This window comes from Nelumbo nucifera, chromosome 1, assembly GCF_055504915.1.
Source record: "Nelumbo nucifera cultivar China Antique chromosome 1, China Antique-T2T, whole genome shotgun sequence".
NCBI lineage: Eukaryota > Viridiplantae > Streptophyta > Magnoliopsida > Proteales > Nelumbonaceae > Nelumbo > Nelumbo nucifera.
The window spans coordinates 206,968,580-206,986,419 of NC_142649.1; the positions used below are offsets into that span (position 1 = coordinate 206,968,580).

At 35.7% G+C, this 17,840-nt stretch overlaps 2 protein-coding genes across 2 annotated transcripts; one reads left to right on the forward strand and one right to left on the reverse strand.

The window, feature by feature from the left end:
• The first annotated feature begins 5,762 nt into the window (after nt 1-5,762).
• On the forward strand, nt 5,763-9,226 carry LOC104610390 (NAC domain-containing protein 71-like). Its single transcript, XM_010276970.3, has 5 exons — nt 5,763-6,581; nt 7,397-7,674; nt 7,776-8,096; nt 8,243-8,525; nt 8,611-9,226. The coding sequence occupies exons 1-5, from the start codon at nt 6,425-6,427 to the stop codon at nt 8,715-8,717; spliced, it is 1,146 nt and encodes a 381-aa protein (XP_010275272.1). The 5' UTR covers nt 5,763-6,424; the 3' UTR covers nt 8,718-9,226.
• Nucleotides 9,227-16,964: 7,738 nt separating this feature from the next.
• Nucleotides 16,965-17,267, reverse strand: LOC104610438 (uncharacterized). The gene has a single exon (XM_088901183.1). It carries the CDS (start codon nt 17,265-17,267, stop codon nt 16,965-16,967), a length of 303 nt encoding a protein of 100 aa, XP_088757309.1.
• Between the last annotated feature and the right edge of the window lie 573 nt (nt 17,268-17,840).

Genomic DNA, 17,840 nt, shown 5'->3' on the forward strand with positions numbered 1-17,840 from the left:
GTGGTAGATCGGTTGTCCAAATATGCACACTTTATCCCAATGTCTCACCCATACACTGCACCAAAAGTGGCTCAAATATTCTTTGAAAATGTGTTCAAACTCCATGGCATGCCGAGTTCAATAGTATGTGATTAGGACTCCACTTTTATAAGTGCTTTTTGGAAAGAGCTTTTCAAATTGCAGGGAACTAGCTTCAATTTCAGCTCCTCTTATCACCCCCAAACAGATGGCCAAACAGAGGCAGTAAATCGGACTCTTGAGATGTACCTGCATTGCTTTACTAGTTCAAGACCAAAGGAGTGGGTTCAATGGGTTCCTTGGGCCGAGTTCTATTACAACACTAGCCTATATGCTTTTACCTGCAAAACTCCCTTTGAAGTGGTGTATGGAAGGGAGTCCCCCAATTTGCTTTCCTATATTCCGGGTACGTCAAAGGTCAGGGCTGTAGATGACATGCTCCAAGCAAGAGATAAAGTTGTGAAAGACCTAAGAGGCCAGCTCCAACAAGCACAAGCTAGAATGAAGACTGCTTATGACCAAGGAAGAGTTGAGAGAGAATTTGACGTGGGTGATTGGGTATATCTGAGACTACAACCTTATCGGCAAACTTCGTTGACGTTGAGAAGATCACATAAACTCTCCCCGTGATTTTATGGGCCATACCGTGTGCTGGAATGAATTGGGTCGGTGGCTTATCGGCTTGATCTTCTACCAGGAAGTAAGATTCACCCAATTTTCCATGTGTCACTCCTAAAGAAACTGCTGGGTACAACTGATAAAATTGATTCTTCTCTTCCATTAGTATCAGAAACATCAGGTTACCTGCAACCTCAGCCTATAGCAGTTCTAAACTCTTGAGGCAAAGGGCATAAACATGAACTACTTATACAGTGGCAGGGGCTTCCAACAACCGATGCTACTTGGGAGGATGAGTATAAACTTCGAGAGAAATTCCCAGACTTTATGTGTCCTTGAGGACAATGACGTTTTCATGGGGAAAGGATTGTCATGTGCAGCAATTTTAATTTATTTTAGTTTACTGAGTCGGCCCAAATAACTAGTTGTAGTGAGCCAGAGTTGCTATTTCTTTTAGTTTCTATTTTCTAGCAGCTGCTATTTTCTAGTAGCTGCTATTTTCTAGAAGTTGCTATTTTTTGTAGTTGCTATCTTTGAATTCTGTTTCCCAAATTCTTTGATTTTACTCTTACTTTGCCTTAGCAACATAGCTCGAGGTCAAGGTAGGGGGCGAGGAAGGGGTCGAGAGCATGCCATCAACCCAGAACGTGACAGAATGTCACTCTCTCCTACCAACTCTCTCTCTCTCTTGCTTTGTTTTCTTTCAAATTACAAGAATGCCACTCTCCTAACAAGTCTCTCTCTCTCTTACAAATTACAAGAATGCCATCTCTCTCTCTAATTGAGGGAGACCTCAACTCGGTATCTCGGCTGCTAGGGGACCTATAATCAAAGGTTCTCGAGTTTGAGCTGAGCCGAGCTTGAACTTTTGAGCTCAAGCTCAAGTTTTTAATTCGAATCGAGCTCGAACTAGACGGCACCTCGACCACTGAGGGAGACCTCGGCTCAACACCTCGGTTCTATATAAATATATTAAGCTGAAATATGTGCTTAAGAATGCCTGAGGATGAGGGAAATGGAATCTAATAGTATTTTTTGCCTTTTTTCTTAGAAATTACAATAGTGCCACTCTCTACCAACTCTCTCTCTTTTGCTTTTTTTCATTTAATTACAAGAATGCCAATCTTTCCCACCAACTCTCTCTTGTTTTTTTTCAAATTACAAGAATGCCACTCTCCTACCAAGTCTCTCTCTCTCTCTCTCTCTCTCTCTCCTTAGAAACTACAAGAATGCCACTCTCTCTCTAACTGAGGGAGACCTCAACTCGGCATCTTGGCTGCTAGGGGACCTGCAATCAAAGGTTCTTAAGACTCGGCTCGAACTTCTGAGCTCAAGCTCAAGTCTCTAATTCGAATCGAGCTCGAGCTAGATAGCACATCGACCACTAAGGGAGAACTCGACTTAGCACCTTGACAATTAAGGGAGACCTCAGCTCGGCACCTTGTCAACTAAGGGAGACCTTAGCTCTACACCTCGCCTGCTAGGGAAACCTCAGCTCGATACTTCAGCAGTTGAGGGAGACCTCAGTTTGGCACATTGACAATTGAGGGAGACCTTGGCTGCTTGAGAGACCTGAAATCAAAGATAGCCAAACTCGAACTTCTAAACTTTCCACTCGAGCCGAGCTCAAGTTTCTAATTTGAGTCAAGCTCGAGTTTGATAGTTTATGAGTGAGCCCCTACATCGCAGGGCCCCCTCCGCTCGTGAACCATTAATTTCAAATGTCCAATCGCTTGACTTGTTATCAAAAGGCCTCTAAATTGATTGTACCTAGGTAGTATAAATTCCAACAACTTAGGAGGTATTATTGATGCTCAATTTGAGAAGAATACAAATACAAATGTGTACATCGCAAACACAAAGATTTAAAAATATTATATGCAAGGTTTTATACACTCTCGCAAGGTATCAGCGGGTTGATAAGGTCTCTTGGTAACTATAGCGGAGACTTGGGATCAAAAAGGAAGGCTTTATTACACACACTCTCTCTGTCGTCATACCAACCCACATTAATTCAGATGGATAAATAGACCATGTTGTGAGTTGCAAGAAGCAACTCAATGTAATTGGGTATTGATGAATTTGAACCCCATGCAATGATTGATGAAAAGTTGAATGTTGGTTAGTGCCGGGTGCCACCATGAGTAACGCGAAGTACAACTTGCCATTTCACAAGGTGCAAGCACTCTTTCTCAGTATGAAGACTCTCACTCGTATTAGCAACATCTTATTTTTAGAAAATGAGCCATATCCCAGGTGAAAAAACAAAGAAAATAGTGATGAATGTATCTTGTTTATCAAAAATTAGGATGTGAACATTGTACCTGTCAGTAGAAACTGCTACAATATTTTATTTTACAATTGATAGGTGGAAAGAATAAAGGACCATTGAAAGGTGGAAACCTTCCCCTCAAGTTTCTGATAATCATAACCCCCCCCTTTCACTTTAGCAAAAGCCTCCGTCAATGATCAAAACGAAAAATATGTATAATTATATTTTTACCCTTGGACGTGGTGGATTGGCCGTTCGTTAGTGAGGAATTCTCAAATCGACGTCATGTATTTCAGTGGGGGAGAGGGAAACCCCTATGAGAATTTCTCACTAACAGCTAGTCTTTCTTTGTTTTAACGAAAATGCGATGGATGATAATCTGAACTATCAGACGTCCAACGATGGTACTGGGAATTTCAGCCTTAATTTTTTATTGTTATAGTGGCCGTTATTAAATTTACAAAGTTGGGTCCTATTAAATTATGCCTTAATAGACCAGCTAAGGTGCAATTAGAGCACCCTTTGAGTGCTATTTTTGCACACTTTATTCAAAGTGATTGTACAGGGGCCACATCAGCCTGATGGGGTGGGCCCTGCGTGTGTGGTGTATCATGATTGGCCCAGTATTAGAAGCAGAAGTTGTACCGGGACCATGCAATTTTTCTACTAGCTTAGTACCTTACCCCTTGAGTAAGCATTTGCGTATACATGTAGTTTTATATATTCTACAGCCTCCAATTGATTCTACCTTTTGCCTGCCGACAAAAGTTGCATCTTTGTTCAAAGCTTTTCTTTGAACCCATACAGACCCAGGGAAACTGTTGGATATTGGATTCCACACGGATTAGTAAGCTTGCCTCAGAATGCAACCAAAATACTATAAACCATATTGTTAGATCAGAATCTTCTTAATCTTTGCTGGCTACAATCCTAGCTGTAGAGCTCCATCTAATCTACACACAAACCGAATCTCCATAAAAAGTAGTTCTACTCGGGACCGTCGGTTCCCTTTTGTTATTATAAGTTAAAACCATGCTAGCATTACCATTACATTAATTCTCCACTTGGCTTTTCTAAACATCAACACAGCAAGATAGCTCAATTAGAGAACGAAATCACAGACTGAAGAAGAACCCATGAATGAATGAATCAATCAATCAATCAATCAAACCAGCAAAAATCTGAAAACCAAACTGAGATGTTTACAGAGACTAGTGTGTGGCTGGTATGTTGTAGGTGCTTTAAACGTTTTTCATGTCTGGAAGTAGTAAGCTAGGTAATAATTGAAGGAGGGATAGCCTCTATTGAAGAGAAGAGGAGGGAGGTGAAGGTGGCTGTTGGCTTTATGTGGCTTTAATTTGTTAAATGGTTCAGTCATTCTCATTTAATTCTAAGTATTATGGATCATTGAGCCATCTGAGTCCCATGGCTTCTCAGTCATGGAAGACAGATGGCACAGCATTGACAAAGGGGCGGAAAGCAAGGACTTAACAGCGACAAGGATAAGGTGGCCAATCCATGCATCACAGAAAACACCAACCCAATTTCTTTCTTTCCTTTTTTTTTCCATTTTGATTTGTGATTCCAAAATCAAAAATTGATATCTCATCTTTTACTTTTAATCTTTTCTACAATCTGGTTTCATACCTACTACCTTAGTCCTTAGCTTACAATAATTAGATCTCTCTAATAAGCTTAACTAACTATTCCTCTCCTAACTCCAAAAAGAGCCGTCGCAGTCGCAGTCGCAGCAACCACTCCATTGAGGTTGAGGCTTAAAGCTTAAAAGAGACAAAAGCACAATTTGCCTTTTTGTTCTTACAGAGTCATGGGCGCAGCGGCTCGTAGCTTGTAATGCTATTATTCATCCTTTGGCTGTCACTTGATTACCCTTTATTTATATCACTTCCAGTCTTCCACCTTTTTGGTTTATGTACTTGGATTCTTATTTATTAAGAGTTACCTACCTTGACGGTTGAAGCACTCCTGGAAGAACTAACTAGACTCAGTAAAGTAATTTTCTTCTCATCTCTACAAACCAGTTATGGGGCGGCATTCTAATCCAACTTCCTTTTGTGCAGGAAGGAGCCTGCATGTCCTAGTTGCAGTATGTACTTAAGTATATGGTTGAGAACATCTACATCCACTAGGACAGTAAGTAGATCGGATTTGAGTTGAAATCTTATCAATCGTACTTATATCGAATTCAGATTGATATATAGCAATGACATCTTTCCCATTTGTCGATCTCACTTTGCCTCAGCTCAGGCTTGTCAAGCTAAATGAACTAAACATTTTGAATCTTAGATATGTTTGAAGATCACATAATTGAGCACTAGCTCGGAATTTTGATTGTTCAAACTATCTTTTTAGGAGCAGACTTTCTAATTCCAAACCTACCATCAGTTAAAGAAGTGTGAATAGATTTGTTTAGCCACCTCCAAATTGTAGCATAGGAATTTGCTGAATTGATATTACACATAATTGGGTTTTGAGCTTTAATATCATCAAGATGTCCAACAACTTTGTTTAATAGAAAGCTGAAATTTCCTTGGACTAAAAACCTTGGATTCACATTTAGAGAGATGCAAAATCCGTGGCACTCAAATATAATATTTGAACAATGCAAAATGCCTTTATTGAACAAAGACTATGGGCCAAAGAAGACTAAATAAAGTACAAAATGTTTTGTCTGACTCATAATGATGTGGGGAGAGCTTACAACAGCGGGACAACGAAAATGAAAAGGTAATCCTTCATTGGCGGTACTTAATTATATGGCAGGGTGTAGAACTTTGGTGAAGAGCTTTTGGGGCCTTGTGGGCCTTTACTTTGGAATTTTGGTTGGCTTCAGACAGTGAAACTTAACTTTCGGTGTTTTAGTTTTTGTACTGCTTCACCCCCCAAATCCTATATAACTCTCACCAATCCCTCATTTCTGCTCTACCCAATTGTTCTTCATAATTACACATTAACGGTCCTTCTTCAAGACCTCTTAGTGACTCAGTTTTTGAGAGTCAGCCATTCAAAATTACAAATATTATAGCATTTTGAATGGTTCTAGGCTTTTAGTTTCTGGGAATCGGAAGCAATTCCATCTTTGGAAGTACTAACTGTTCCTTTTCTTAGAGTTCTGATTTAGACTTATTGTATAGGATTGTGTTTTTGCAATTGCTTTGGGCTTCTGCTCTCCTTAAAAATTTTGTATTTTTCTTTTAAGAGTTGATTATTTGGGTGGCGAGGGTGGGAAAAAGCTTCTCATTGTCGGAGGGGAGTTGAATTTAGGAAGAATGATCCTGTTGCACAAAGGGTGCATTCTCCGGAAGTTCTACTCCATTCTTGATGAGAAATTCTGTGTTGACAAAAGCTTTTATTTTTGGATCTTCCAAATCTTCAATAGAAATACCTGGGTAGTTGGGTGAAGATTTCAATCATCTGGTTCTTCTAGCTGTGTTCATCTTTGTTCTTTTTGCCATTTTTTTTAGATTCAGATCAGATAGTCAGGGGGTTCAGAAAATGACAGGAGCATCGCTGCCACCAGGCTTTAGGTTCCACCCCACCGATGAAGAGTTAGTGGGGTATTACTTGAAGAGGAAGATGGAGGGGTTGAAGATTGAGCTTGAAGTAATCCCGGTGATTGATTTGTACAAGTTTGATCCATGGGAATTACCAGGTACTCTTTAAACCTTTTGGAAGCTCAAAAGATATAATAGTATAAGGGCTCTCCACTCTTATTAATCCTTTTTAATGTTATGCTGGCTTGGATTGAAAATACCTGCTCGTTTAGTTGTGTTAAAATCAGTGTGTTGTCAGGTCCGTCTTCATCCACTAGCTTAGCAACCACTTTCTTTCCCATCAAAAGTAGAAGCTTGGATTCTCCATATCAGTATCCTGTCAAATTTCAGGAAATTGTCAGGAGAAAACTTCACCATTGTGATCTTTTGGCAATTAAAGAACATAGGAGATGAACTTTTATAGACTGAAGCCACCGGACTGCTCTGGGATGATTAATGGTTGGATGAATCATAACTTTGAATGGATTCATCCATGACCTAAGAATAGTTTAGTCAAAGTTGATACATTAAGTTTTCTGGCAGTCAAAGGACTGCTCCTTATGGAACCAATATTTACTCTCAAAAACAGAAATTCCCGCACAGCCTGAATTGTTTAGGTGGTACTCAATCAAAACTTACTTGTCTTGAAGTGCCGTGAGTGGGAAACTCAGTGGTGCTAGAAAGGTTCTATTTGTGAATTTTGTTCTCAACAGAAACTAAAACTAAACCAGTTGAAGAGTTCTATTTTTAAGGCACCTCACCTTTTTCTTTTAAAAAAGTCATTTCACATTAGAGTATTTTCCTTTTTCTATCAAGATAATACAATGAAAATAAAAAGGCAACCACAACACCTCCTCTGGCGTATTTTCAATTTTCACTTCACTGTTGGGGTCTTTATCAACATGAAACCTGAATTTTCTTTATGGTGTTGCAGACAAGTCATTCCTCCCAAAACGTGATATGGAGTGGTTCTTCTTCTGTCCCAGGGACCGGAAGTATCCAAATGGCTCACGCACAAATAGAGCCACAAGATCTGGATATTGGAAAGCAACTGGAAAAGACCGGAAAATAGTATGTCAGTCTTCTATGACTGGGCTTCGGAAGACCCTAGTCTTCTATCTTGGACGGGCCCCACTAGGAGATCGGACCGACTGGGTGATGCATGAATATCGACTCTGTGATGATCCTTCTCAAGGATCATCTAATTTTCAGGTATATTTTAAATTTTCATATAGTGGAACAAAAATAAATTCTACATTTAATACTTAATTTTCTAATTTGTCAAATATTGACATAATATTTGCTTATTCCAGAAAGCTTTTGCTCTGTGCCACGTAGTTAAGAAGAATGACCAGGGACAGAAGATGGGTGATTTCCAAGAACCCAGAGGTAAGAGGGTAGGAAAAACTTCTGCCAATGGGAAAATCATGCCAACAAGTTTCTCAAGTGAGCTCTCAAGCAACTGCCACAAAGGTTCATCTCAAACTGCTAGGCTATATAATGGAAGTAATTCTTCAAGCTCTGTTACTTCCCCATATGAAATTACAAGAATTTCAGACTTTGAGCCAGCTTTAACCAGGAACAACCACACGGACCTCTGGATCACATCTGATCTTATTCTTGATTCTTCAAAGGTACTAAAGTTCTTAAAATAAACAACAATGACGACCAAATTACTGGATTTACATTCAAATCTAAAGAAAGATATTTATGATAATTTTCCCACTTTCGGATTTTTATGTTTATTATTTTTATTAAGCTTCTCTGACTCTTCCTACAGGATTACTCGCAAGGACAAGATGCTGCATCTGAATGTTTTCTGCAGAATGAGTTTCAAAATTCAGTAACTCCACAGCAACATTGTGGTTCAGCAGAAATCTCTCCCACTTCATCTTATTGCAACCTCATGGATGTTGAGCCAACAGATAATTTTGATGCAATTAGCTGTATGTCACCTTACACAGGACCCATGAACTACATGAGCTTCTATGAAGATGAAGACATGGAATACCAGAATCTTGAGCAGATGGACTTACTAAGAGATCCAAACCCATTCATCAATGGTTTGAGACTATACTAAACATTTTCTAGTGGGTGTACTTAGAACTTAGGAAGGAACTTTGAAGCTCATTTTTTCTTTAAATGCAGGGCAAGAAGCTTGGAACCTAGCCCCAATTTGCAGAAGTGGAGATGGGTCTTTGGGGGAGTCAAGCGGACTGTGGTTGCAAGAGGACAACTTGATGGTTGTGATGTAAAAACTGCCACTAGAAAAAAGGCTAGTACCACCCCTGAGATGTCGCTTTTTAACAATTTTTCTTGGAGAAGAGAATCCCAAGTACCACCCCTCCTAGTATCTCAAGTAGAAGATCTTCCTGTGACAATCACTTTTAACGATTGCACTTGGAGCTATTTATTAGCTAAGTATTGAACAGTATATAACCTACATTCCTGTGTAATAAACAAACTAGCTCTCTTGGAGGCTGTCCCCCATGTTTTATGTTGTAACTTCTTTAATGGTACTGGTTTTTCCCTGGTCTATATCTTGTCTCTAGAAGCTTTGATAAGTGGGTTCTTGGTTTTGTAATGTGTCTGCCTGATCAGGTGGCATGCTAGATTATTCTGGTATATGGTTATGGGTTTAAATTTGTAGTTGATCATCAGGATTGTTTACATTGCATAATGTGAACATCTTGTTATCTCTGTTCTTGTGTAATGATAAAATCAGCTTTAGCAGGATAAAAAAGGATTCTCTCTATATTATTAAAGTGTATATTGGCTCTTTCCTAGTTGATATCCTTTTCTTCAGAAGATCTGACAAAACTATGAATGTGCACTACAAATATATGCAACATAGAAATGCCTATGAGATAATGACTAACAACATTGGAAATTTCCCTACGCAAGAAAAAATAACTCATAGAATTCGAACAAAAGTACCCCAAATGGTATCACCCAGATCTCTGCTGTCCAATTACTCCAACCTGACTAGTAGCATAGCATGACAGCATATCATTTCCCTTGGACTACTGTTTACTGTGAAGATCGATTTCTAAAATTTCACTCTGGCCCATGTCTTTCCAATCCCAGCATCAGAAAATTGCTTCCTGGACATATAAATTCGTTCCTGAAGTTATTCTTATGTCAATGCTTAAACTTTTGGGTGCATCATACTTTATGTAAGCAAACTTTATTTCTACAGCCAGAGGTTTGAGCCAAATGACAGACCTAAGCTGAATCTAGCAAAGTGAGTTTAAAATCTGTCTCTTTGCATTTTGCTCATACTGCTTGTGTTTGTGAATAATGGAAATGGAAGACCGTCAGAGGATACATTAATCAGACTAGCACAAATGTGCCAACTAAGGTGGTTTTCTTAGGCTTCAATATACCAAAACGCGAACTGAAACACAAGGCACAGCCGCACAGGATGATGAAGCTCCAGCTTTGTCCCATTGATAAGGAAAATACCAACTCCAGATGTATGAACAGGAGTGCCATGATTAACAGAGCATTGGCCTCATGCCCAATCCAAGCCCTTAATACATAAGCATAAAGAATATGGATGTTATCCTCAGTCCTCTGGACTCATTAAATTTCGTACAAATTGGCAATTAAGGTCTTTATAATAGAATGATTATCATTTTCTTTTTCTCTAAAACTTGTTAGAGCTTCATGCTGAATCCAAACCCTTAATTCATAATACTTGAGCATGAAGAATATGGAAGTCGTTGCCCTCAGTTCTCTGAACAGATATCACTTTCCTAAAAATAAGCACACTTAATGTCTTTTTGTAATAAAAAATTATGCTTTTCTTTCTGTCTCCAATAACTATTAGCTTGGAAGACCAGACTGAATACAAGTATACAACAATCCCACAGTGTCCACTCAAAGAATTAATTAATTGCTTTAATTTTAGTCCAAGAGAACTAATCACAGGATTGAACACTCGAGAAAGGAACAAAATCGAACTTCAAATTGCCACCAAATATTCTACTAAAAGAAACACACAAAGCAGAGCCTCCTTGAAGCTACCAAAAAGGTGACAAGCACAAAGAATCATCAAAGAAGCACAGATTGTTCTCTGCTGAAGCTTCCAAGGAAAAGAACACTTATTTCTCACCACCCCACCTCCTTTTTCTATAAGAATCTCGATAAAGGAACTACACTCATGGACTTTAAGCATTTGATTAAGGTATTTGCTTCTCAAAAACACCCTTTTTGCAAAGCCAGTTAACATTGTTTAAATAGATTCTTTCCCTCTACTAGACCACAACGCCTACCAGTAGGTCAAAATTACGATTAGGTTAGCAACCGCCAACCGCCCTTCTTTCCCTTCTGCTAGAAAGGTTCTCAGGTTTTCACGGAGAAAAAGGAGTTATTTGTTTATTTTAGTGGTGAGATCTAATTTACTGTATCAAGAACATTAATGGTATTCAGCTCGATCTGTCAGTTCTTCACCAGAAGAAAGCCAGACCAAGTTAATAAGTACATTCATTGAAATAATGAATAACAGATATACTGGCGGAGATAATCCTGATTGCTAGTGAAAGAAACAGGAGAACATACACATTTAGTTCGATTTGTGGTGGTAGATAAAAACTGTTATTGGATCATAATTCATAAAAAAAAAAATGCGTGAAACTCTGATTACCACCAGAGTTCGGGCTTGAATCCATTTACCGCTTCTCTCCATCACTTCACTTGTTACCACCACCTTTTCCCTTGAATCAGCTCTCACCCTGAGGGGGATAACAATAACAGATAAAGAAAAGGCAAGAAACATGAAAAGAAAGGTAAAAAAAGAAAAAAAAAATAAAAAATCCGTTGAGCTTTGACGCCAACATTGAAAAATATTAACAACGGAGCTGACTCTGGTTTGCTGATTTTCAAGTATTGGATAATTTTAAATTAGATTAGGAATTAAGCACGTGCGGCACGTAAGAAAAATTTATTTATATTAATAACTTGAATTTTAGATATAATATAGTTAAAATAGAAAAAAAAATTTACAAAAGTAATAATATGATTAAAAATAAATTTAAATACTTGTAGTAAATATGTATGTGCATTGCATATGAAAATTTTAAATTACAATTACAATTATTATTATTATTATTATTATTAAATTTTTATTTCATTTATGTCATAAGTAAAAACATTGTTATTTTAATAATTATTTTTATTTAATATGATGAATATATAACATTAGAAATATTCCCAAATGTTTTCAACAAAATTCTTTACTTTTCATTTTTTGTTTTTTATACTTTTTTAAGGGTAAAATACAAAAACCTCCCCTAAAGTATCTAACAATCATAAAAACCTCTCCTTTAGTCTCACTTTTGCAAAAACCTCCCCTCTATTTTTTGAAAAATTCAATAAATACCTCCCTTCCATCAATGACCAAGACGGAAAACGTTAAAGAGATGATCATTGTTTTCAAAATAAAAATAGCCCTATCACAACAACTCCATAATCTGCTCGACATTGTTCATCTTCTTCCTCACAACGCACAGTGGTAGAATGGCAGTGAACTCCCCCCTCCAACCTTCCCTCTTCTTTAATTTCCCTCTGATTCTCTCTCTCTCTCTCTCCCCCCAACGTTGCGGCCTTTGCTTCTTTACTCCTCGCCCCGGCTATAACAACCACACCTGTGGTTTTCCCTAGAGAACACCGTCACCGGCACTGTCACTAACGACGAGCTTGCAGTACGTGATAGCCCTTCCCTCTACATACGAATTAGAACCTGGCCCAATTGCTGCCACTCATCACTTCCTCTTCTCGTGTGCCCCAACTCCCCTATTGGCTCATTTAGCGAGCGGTGTCAAGGGAATGGCGGGCTTCGGTCGCAACTGAATTGGACTACCGTCGTAGCTTGCGATAGCGTTTAATTTCAATCGAAAGTTCGCTATCTATTTGTCATCGTCAATTGCATCGGACGGAGTTGTTTTCTTCGGCAATGGGCCTTATACAGTGGTTCCAGGCATCGACCTATCAGAGACACTTCAGTTGGAGAAGAATCTTGTATAGTTGGATGTGAGTGCTTCGAGACTAGGGTTCAGTTCTTTGCTCTTGACCAGACAAACGACATGCTCCGACTTCAACCTCCGTCCGATTCGCAGAGGCTCCTCATAGTTTTTTTTTTCTCTCTTTGATTTATTAGGATTTGTATTAACAATCCTGCACCGTTTTTTTGGACTAAACATGTGAATTTTAATTTACAGACGTGTAATAGGATATCTGTCACATGTGAATGAAATTTCACTTTTTCCATCAAAGGAGATGAATGGGTTCAATAATTTAGAGGCAGATTCCCAAATAACAGTATTACACTGAAAAATCTAGGAAATTCATTTGAAATTTGACATGGGTTTTTCTTATTTGGCCTAAAATAATCGAACCCATATACTTTTCTAGAGTTTTTATTTAATGCATGTGAGAGTAGAAGAATTTGCAGAAATCAGAGAAAATTTCATGTGGGGAATTGAAAAATATGATTGAAAATATTTGAAAGAAGGTTGGGGAAGGGGGGGGGTTTGGATTAGTTTATCAAGGGACTCTAACAATTTGTTGGATGATTGACAGTTTGTGAGGTCGAAAGTGGAGATTGACAATTAGTCCACCATCCTAGTACCATTATTGGACAATTGACAGTCGGATGGCTGGAGGTGGAGATCGAATTCAATCGCCATCGTTGTGTGTTTTAGTCGGGGAGAGGGGAATGATGAATAGTGCTATTTTGTGTTGGTGGGGAGAGAGAGAGAGAGAGAGAGAGAGAGAGTCACAGGGAGATTAAAGAAAAGGGAAGATTGGAGGGGGAGTGCACTACCATTCTACCGTTGTGCGTTGTGAGAAAGAAGATGAACAATGTTCGAGTAGATTATGGAGTTGTTGAGACATGGCTATTTTAGTAAAAACATATGCACATTAATTTGTAAAGGGTAAAATAGGCTTTTTGAAAAAAATGATCATCTCTTAAACGTTTTCCGTCTTGGTCATCGACGGAAGGGAGGTATTTGTTGAATTTTTTCAAAAATAGAGGGGAGGTTTTTGCTAAAGTGAAACTATAGGGGAGGTTTTTATGATTGATAGAAACTTCAGGGGAGGTTTTTGTATTTTACCCTTTTTTTAAATATTTATTATTCAGTTATGACATCTTGGGTTTTTTTGAAAAGTTGGATCACTGACCCACCATATAGATAAGAAAATAGCTTTGCTTTCAAATCAATTTTAAATTATATATTTCATCTACATTATATAAATGATTTTGACTTATCAAACTTAATTTTTCTTTTACATAATTAATATATAATTTTTATATATATTCTTTTTACTACTGGTATTTTTTAAAAGATTTATTATTTAACTATCATATCATCGATTAATCTGTTTGACCCAAATCACTAAACCACCACCCAAAAGGGAAAAATAGTTTGATTTCTAAATTGACATTAAATTTTGTATTACATATCCATCACTAATAAAATTATTTCTTATGTATAATACTTACTTTTGTTCAATATAATGAATGTATAATATTAGAGATGTACCCAATATTTTTTATTTTTTATAAATATATAACATTAGATATGTGCCCAAAATTTTTTCTATTTTTTTATTTTTGTGATTCTTTGTATTTTTTAATTTTAGAATTTTTATTATTTGACTATGATGTCATTTTATTTCTTAGTTGATTTTAAATTTGGCATTCCATTTTCAGCATTAATGAAAATACTTCTTACATTTCATATTTATTTTTGTTTAGTATAATGAATATACAATATTTTATATATACCCAATTCTTTTTTTGTATTATATATTTTATCTATTTTAATTTTTCATTATTTAAATATTTTGTCAAAATATTTATTTTTATACTATTAAAATTAATGTTGTGGATTTAATTAATAGAATTTAATGACGAGAAAAATATATCTTAAATATAGGATTTAATGAGAGAATATACCTTATATACGAGATTTAATGAATAATGAGAGAATATAGGAAAATAGTTTTATTTTCAGTTGATTTTAAATTTTACATTCCATTTTCATAAGAAAAACATTTCTTATTTATTATACTTATTGTTGTTTAATATGACGAATAAATAATGTTAAAAATGTTCCCAATTTTTTAATCATACATTCTTTACATTTTATCTATTTTTGAATTTTATTATTTAATCGTGACAACATGAATTTTTATTTTAAAAATTAATTTTATTTAATATAATGAATATAGAATATTAGAAATGTTCTCAAATGTTTTTAACAAAACTTTATACTTTTTCATTTTTTGTGTTCTATCTTTCTTAATATTTATTATTCAATTATGACATCATGAGTTTCTTTAAAAAGTTGAACCATTAAAAAACCCATCATCTAAATAAGAAAATAACTTTGCTTTCGGATCAGTTTTAAATTATATATTTCATTTACATTATATACACAATTTTTACTTACCACACTTAATTTTTGTTTGTCATAATTAATTTATTCTTTTGATTACTTGTACTTTTAATTTTTTAAAGATTTATTATTTAACTATCATGTCATCGATTAATCCATTTGACCAAATACTAACCCACCACCCAAAAAGAAAAGTAGTATGCTTTCTAGGTTGACATTAAATTTTGTATTACAATTCCATCAGAATTGAAAAAAAATATTTCTTATGTATAATACTTACTTTTGTTCAATATAATGAATTTATGATATTAGAGACGTACTCAATATTTTATTTTTTATAAATATATAACATTAGATATGTACCCAAAATTTTCTCTATTTTTTATTTGTATGATTCTTTTCATTTTCTATTTTTAAAAGTTTTATTGTTTGACTATGATATAATTTCGTTTCTAGGTTGATTTTAAATTTGGAATTTCATTTTCATCATAATAAAAACACTTCTTATGTTTCATACTTATTTTTGTTTATTATAATGCATATACAAAATTAGAGATATGCCCAATTCTTTTTTTGTATTATATATTTTAAAAATGCATTCATTTTTAATTTATTTTTATTTGATTATGGCATTATTTATTAGCCCTTTTGACCCAAAATTGTTGAATTGCTTACCCACCACCGGGAGGGAAGAAAATTGTTTTATTCTCAAATTACTTTTCAAAATATTTATTTTTATAGTATTAAAATTGATTTTATGTCTTTAATTAGTAGAATTTAATGATGAAAAAATATATCTTAAATATAGGATTTAATGAGAGAATATATCCAATTGGTTTTAAATTTTACATTCCATTTCCATCATTAATAAAAATATTTCTTATTTATCATACTTATTATTGTTTAATATGTTGAATATGTGATGCTAAAATGTTCCCATTTTTTTATTTTATCTATTTTTGAATTATATTATTTAATTGTGGTACCATGGGTTGGCCCATTTAACCCAAAATGATTTAATTTCTTACCACCACTTAGATGAAAACATTATTTTTTTCGGGTAGATTTTAAAAGTATAAGTTTTTATGTTATTGGAATTATTAATTTATTATATATGGATTTAATTAACAGAACTTAATGATGAAAAGAAACAAAGATGTTTTAAATATATGATTCAATGAAGGTGAATGTAAGTTAATTCCTTAAATGTTGGATTTGATAAGAGAGAATTGAATGCATTGAATGTCTTAACATTATCTCTTTTCAACTCATTTAATATTAATAACCGATTACCCTATTTTCCCTCATTTTTTATCAATAAATTTAATGGTAAAATACAAAAACCTCCCCTGAAGTTCCTGACAATCATAAAACCCTCTCCTCGAGTTTCACCTTAACAAAAACCTTCCCTTAACTTTTGAAAAACTCAACATAAACCTTCCCTCCATCACTATCCCAGATGGAAAACGTTTGATTTATGCATTCATTTTCTTAAATGCCCATTTTACCCTTTTTGTATAGGATGTCACATAAAATGAAATAAACTTTAAATTGAGTAACCCAATTGCCGCCCTTTTTTCTCCCTGAAACTTCATTGAGTTCAAACTCATGCTACCCATTTTTCTCCCTGAAACTCCATCGAGTTCAGACTCGTGCCTCCCTTTTTTCTCCCTGTAGCTCCATTGAGTTTGAATTCATGCTTTTTTCTACCTGAAACTTCACCAAGTTAAAACATATGCCATGGAGACAGTGCAAATTAAACCCATGATGGTAAAAGCAAGTAGTTATTACTATTGACAAATCAATTTGGTAGAGAGCACTCCATTTTTTTTATCTCAACCATGCCCACTAGTTCATTGGAAATCCAACAATTAATACACACTTATAATGCTTATACAAAGAAATATGGACAACAGATCTTAGATCTCGTGTTCACTTTCAATCCAGGCACTAGAATAGTCATGAAGAAAGAACTTCACACTCATGCGTGCAGAAAATGCTTTAGATCTTCCACAATTTCCTCAAACACCAAAAGAATTCTGAGGGTATCTTTAGATGAGGAGGAGAACATGGTAGAGTACTTTGGTTCCTCATGTTCTACAGTTGGCAGCCCATGTAGTAAACAAACTGTAAAAATATACAAAGTGCTATAAAATCGTCGAGTCGGAATCTTCCATTCTTCTTCTGATATAAGCTCTCACAGACTGTATAAAAAGCAAGAGAGTCAAGGGAAAACCCAACCTTTATCAAAGCCTCATAAACATCATCATCAACAAGAAATCCCTGACCTCTTTCTAGGTCTGAAAAAGCTTGCTGAACCTTAAGAAGAAACTTGTTAAAAGGAACAAATTCTTCAATGCTCATTGTTCCATTTCGATCAAAATCATACGTTCTGGTCATCTATGGACAACGTAGAGAGGGAATTCTAGGTTTCCAATTGCTAGAGCTCTCTTGAGATAAGGGGCAATTATGCTCCTTGTCTTGTCTGAATCAACCAGTTTGAACCACAAGTACTCCTTCAGAATCGTCATGTTCTCCATTTTGCACCCTTCTCCTTGGTTGTTTGGCAGTTTAATTATATGTAATAACCACTCCAATTTCATTTGCATTCGCTTGAATTCAAGACATTGTTTATCTAGCAAAATAAGTGCTTGGATGCATCTCTTGTTCAGATGGAAAGTTAATATAACACCCATGCATACTTTTGGAGGCTGCTAAAACCGACATTGCTCAAAAGAGAGAGAGAGAGAGAGAGATTAAGGCATGCCAGGCCACAACATCAAGGGGATATCCATCAAGAAGCTTTGCCAAGCTATGGGCATTTGAATTTAAATCATATGTGAAGGGCCAAAAAGAACTCTCAAAACATTCACTAACAGTTGGATCTTGTTTGTCAAACGCTTCAATAGTGTTTTGAAAGCTTAGTTCACTTTGGGTTGGACGGGCTTAGAACTACTGCTGTTACCAGTAGTT

What these genes read in the sequence shown, in the direction of transcription:
- LOC104610390 (XM_010276970.3), top strand. Translation starts at nt 6,425, where the DNA reads ATGACAGGAGCATCGCTGCCACCAGGCTTTAGGTTCCACCCCACCGAT. An exon ending in TGATCCATGGGAATTACCAG is followed by an intron (nt 6,582 to 7,396) that starts GTACTCTTTAAA and finishes ATGGTGTTGCAG; the next exon opens with ACAAGTCATTCCTCCCAAAA. An exon ending in TCCAAACCCATTCATCAATG is followed by an intron (nt 8,526 to 8,610) that starts GTTTGAGACTAT and finishes CTTTAAATGCAG; the next exon opens with GGCAAGAAGCTTGGAACCTA.
- LOC104610438 (XM_088901183.1), bottom strand. Translation starts at nt 17,267, where the DNA reads ATGACCAGAACGTATGATTTTGATCGAAATGGAACAATGAGCATTGAA.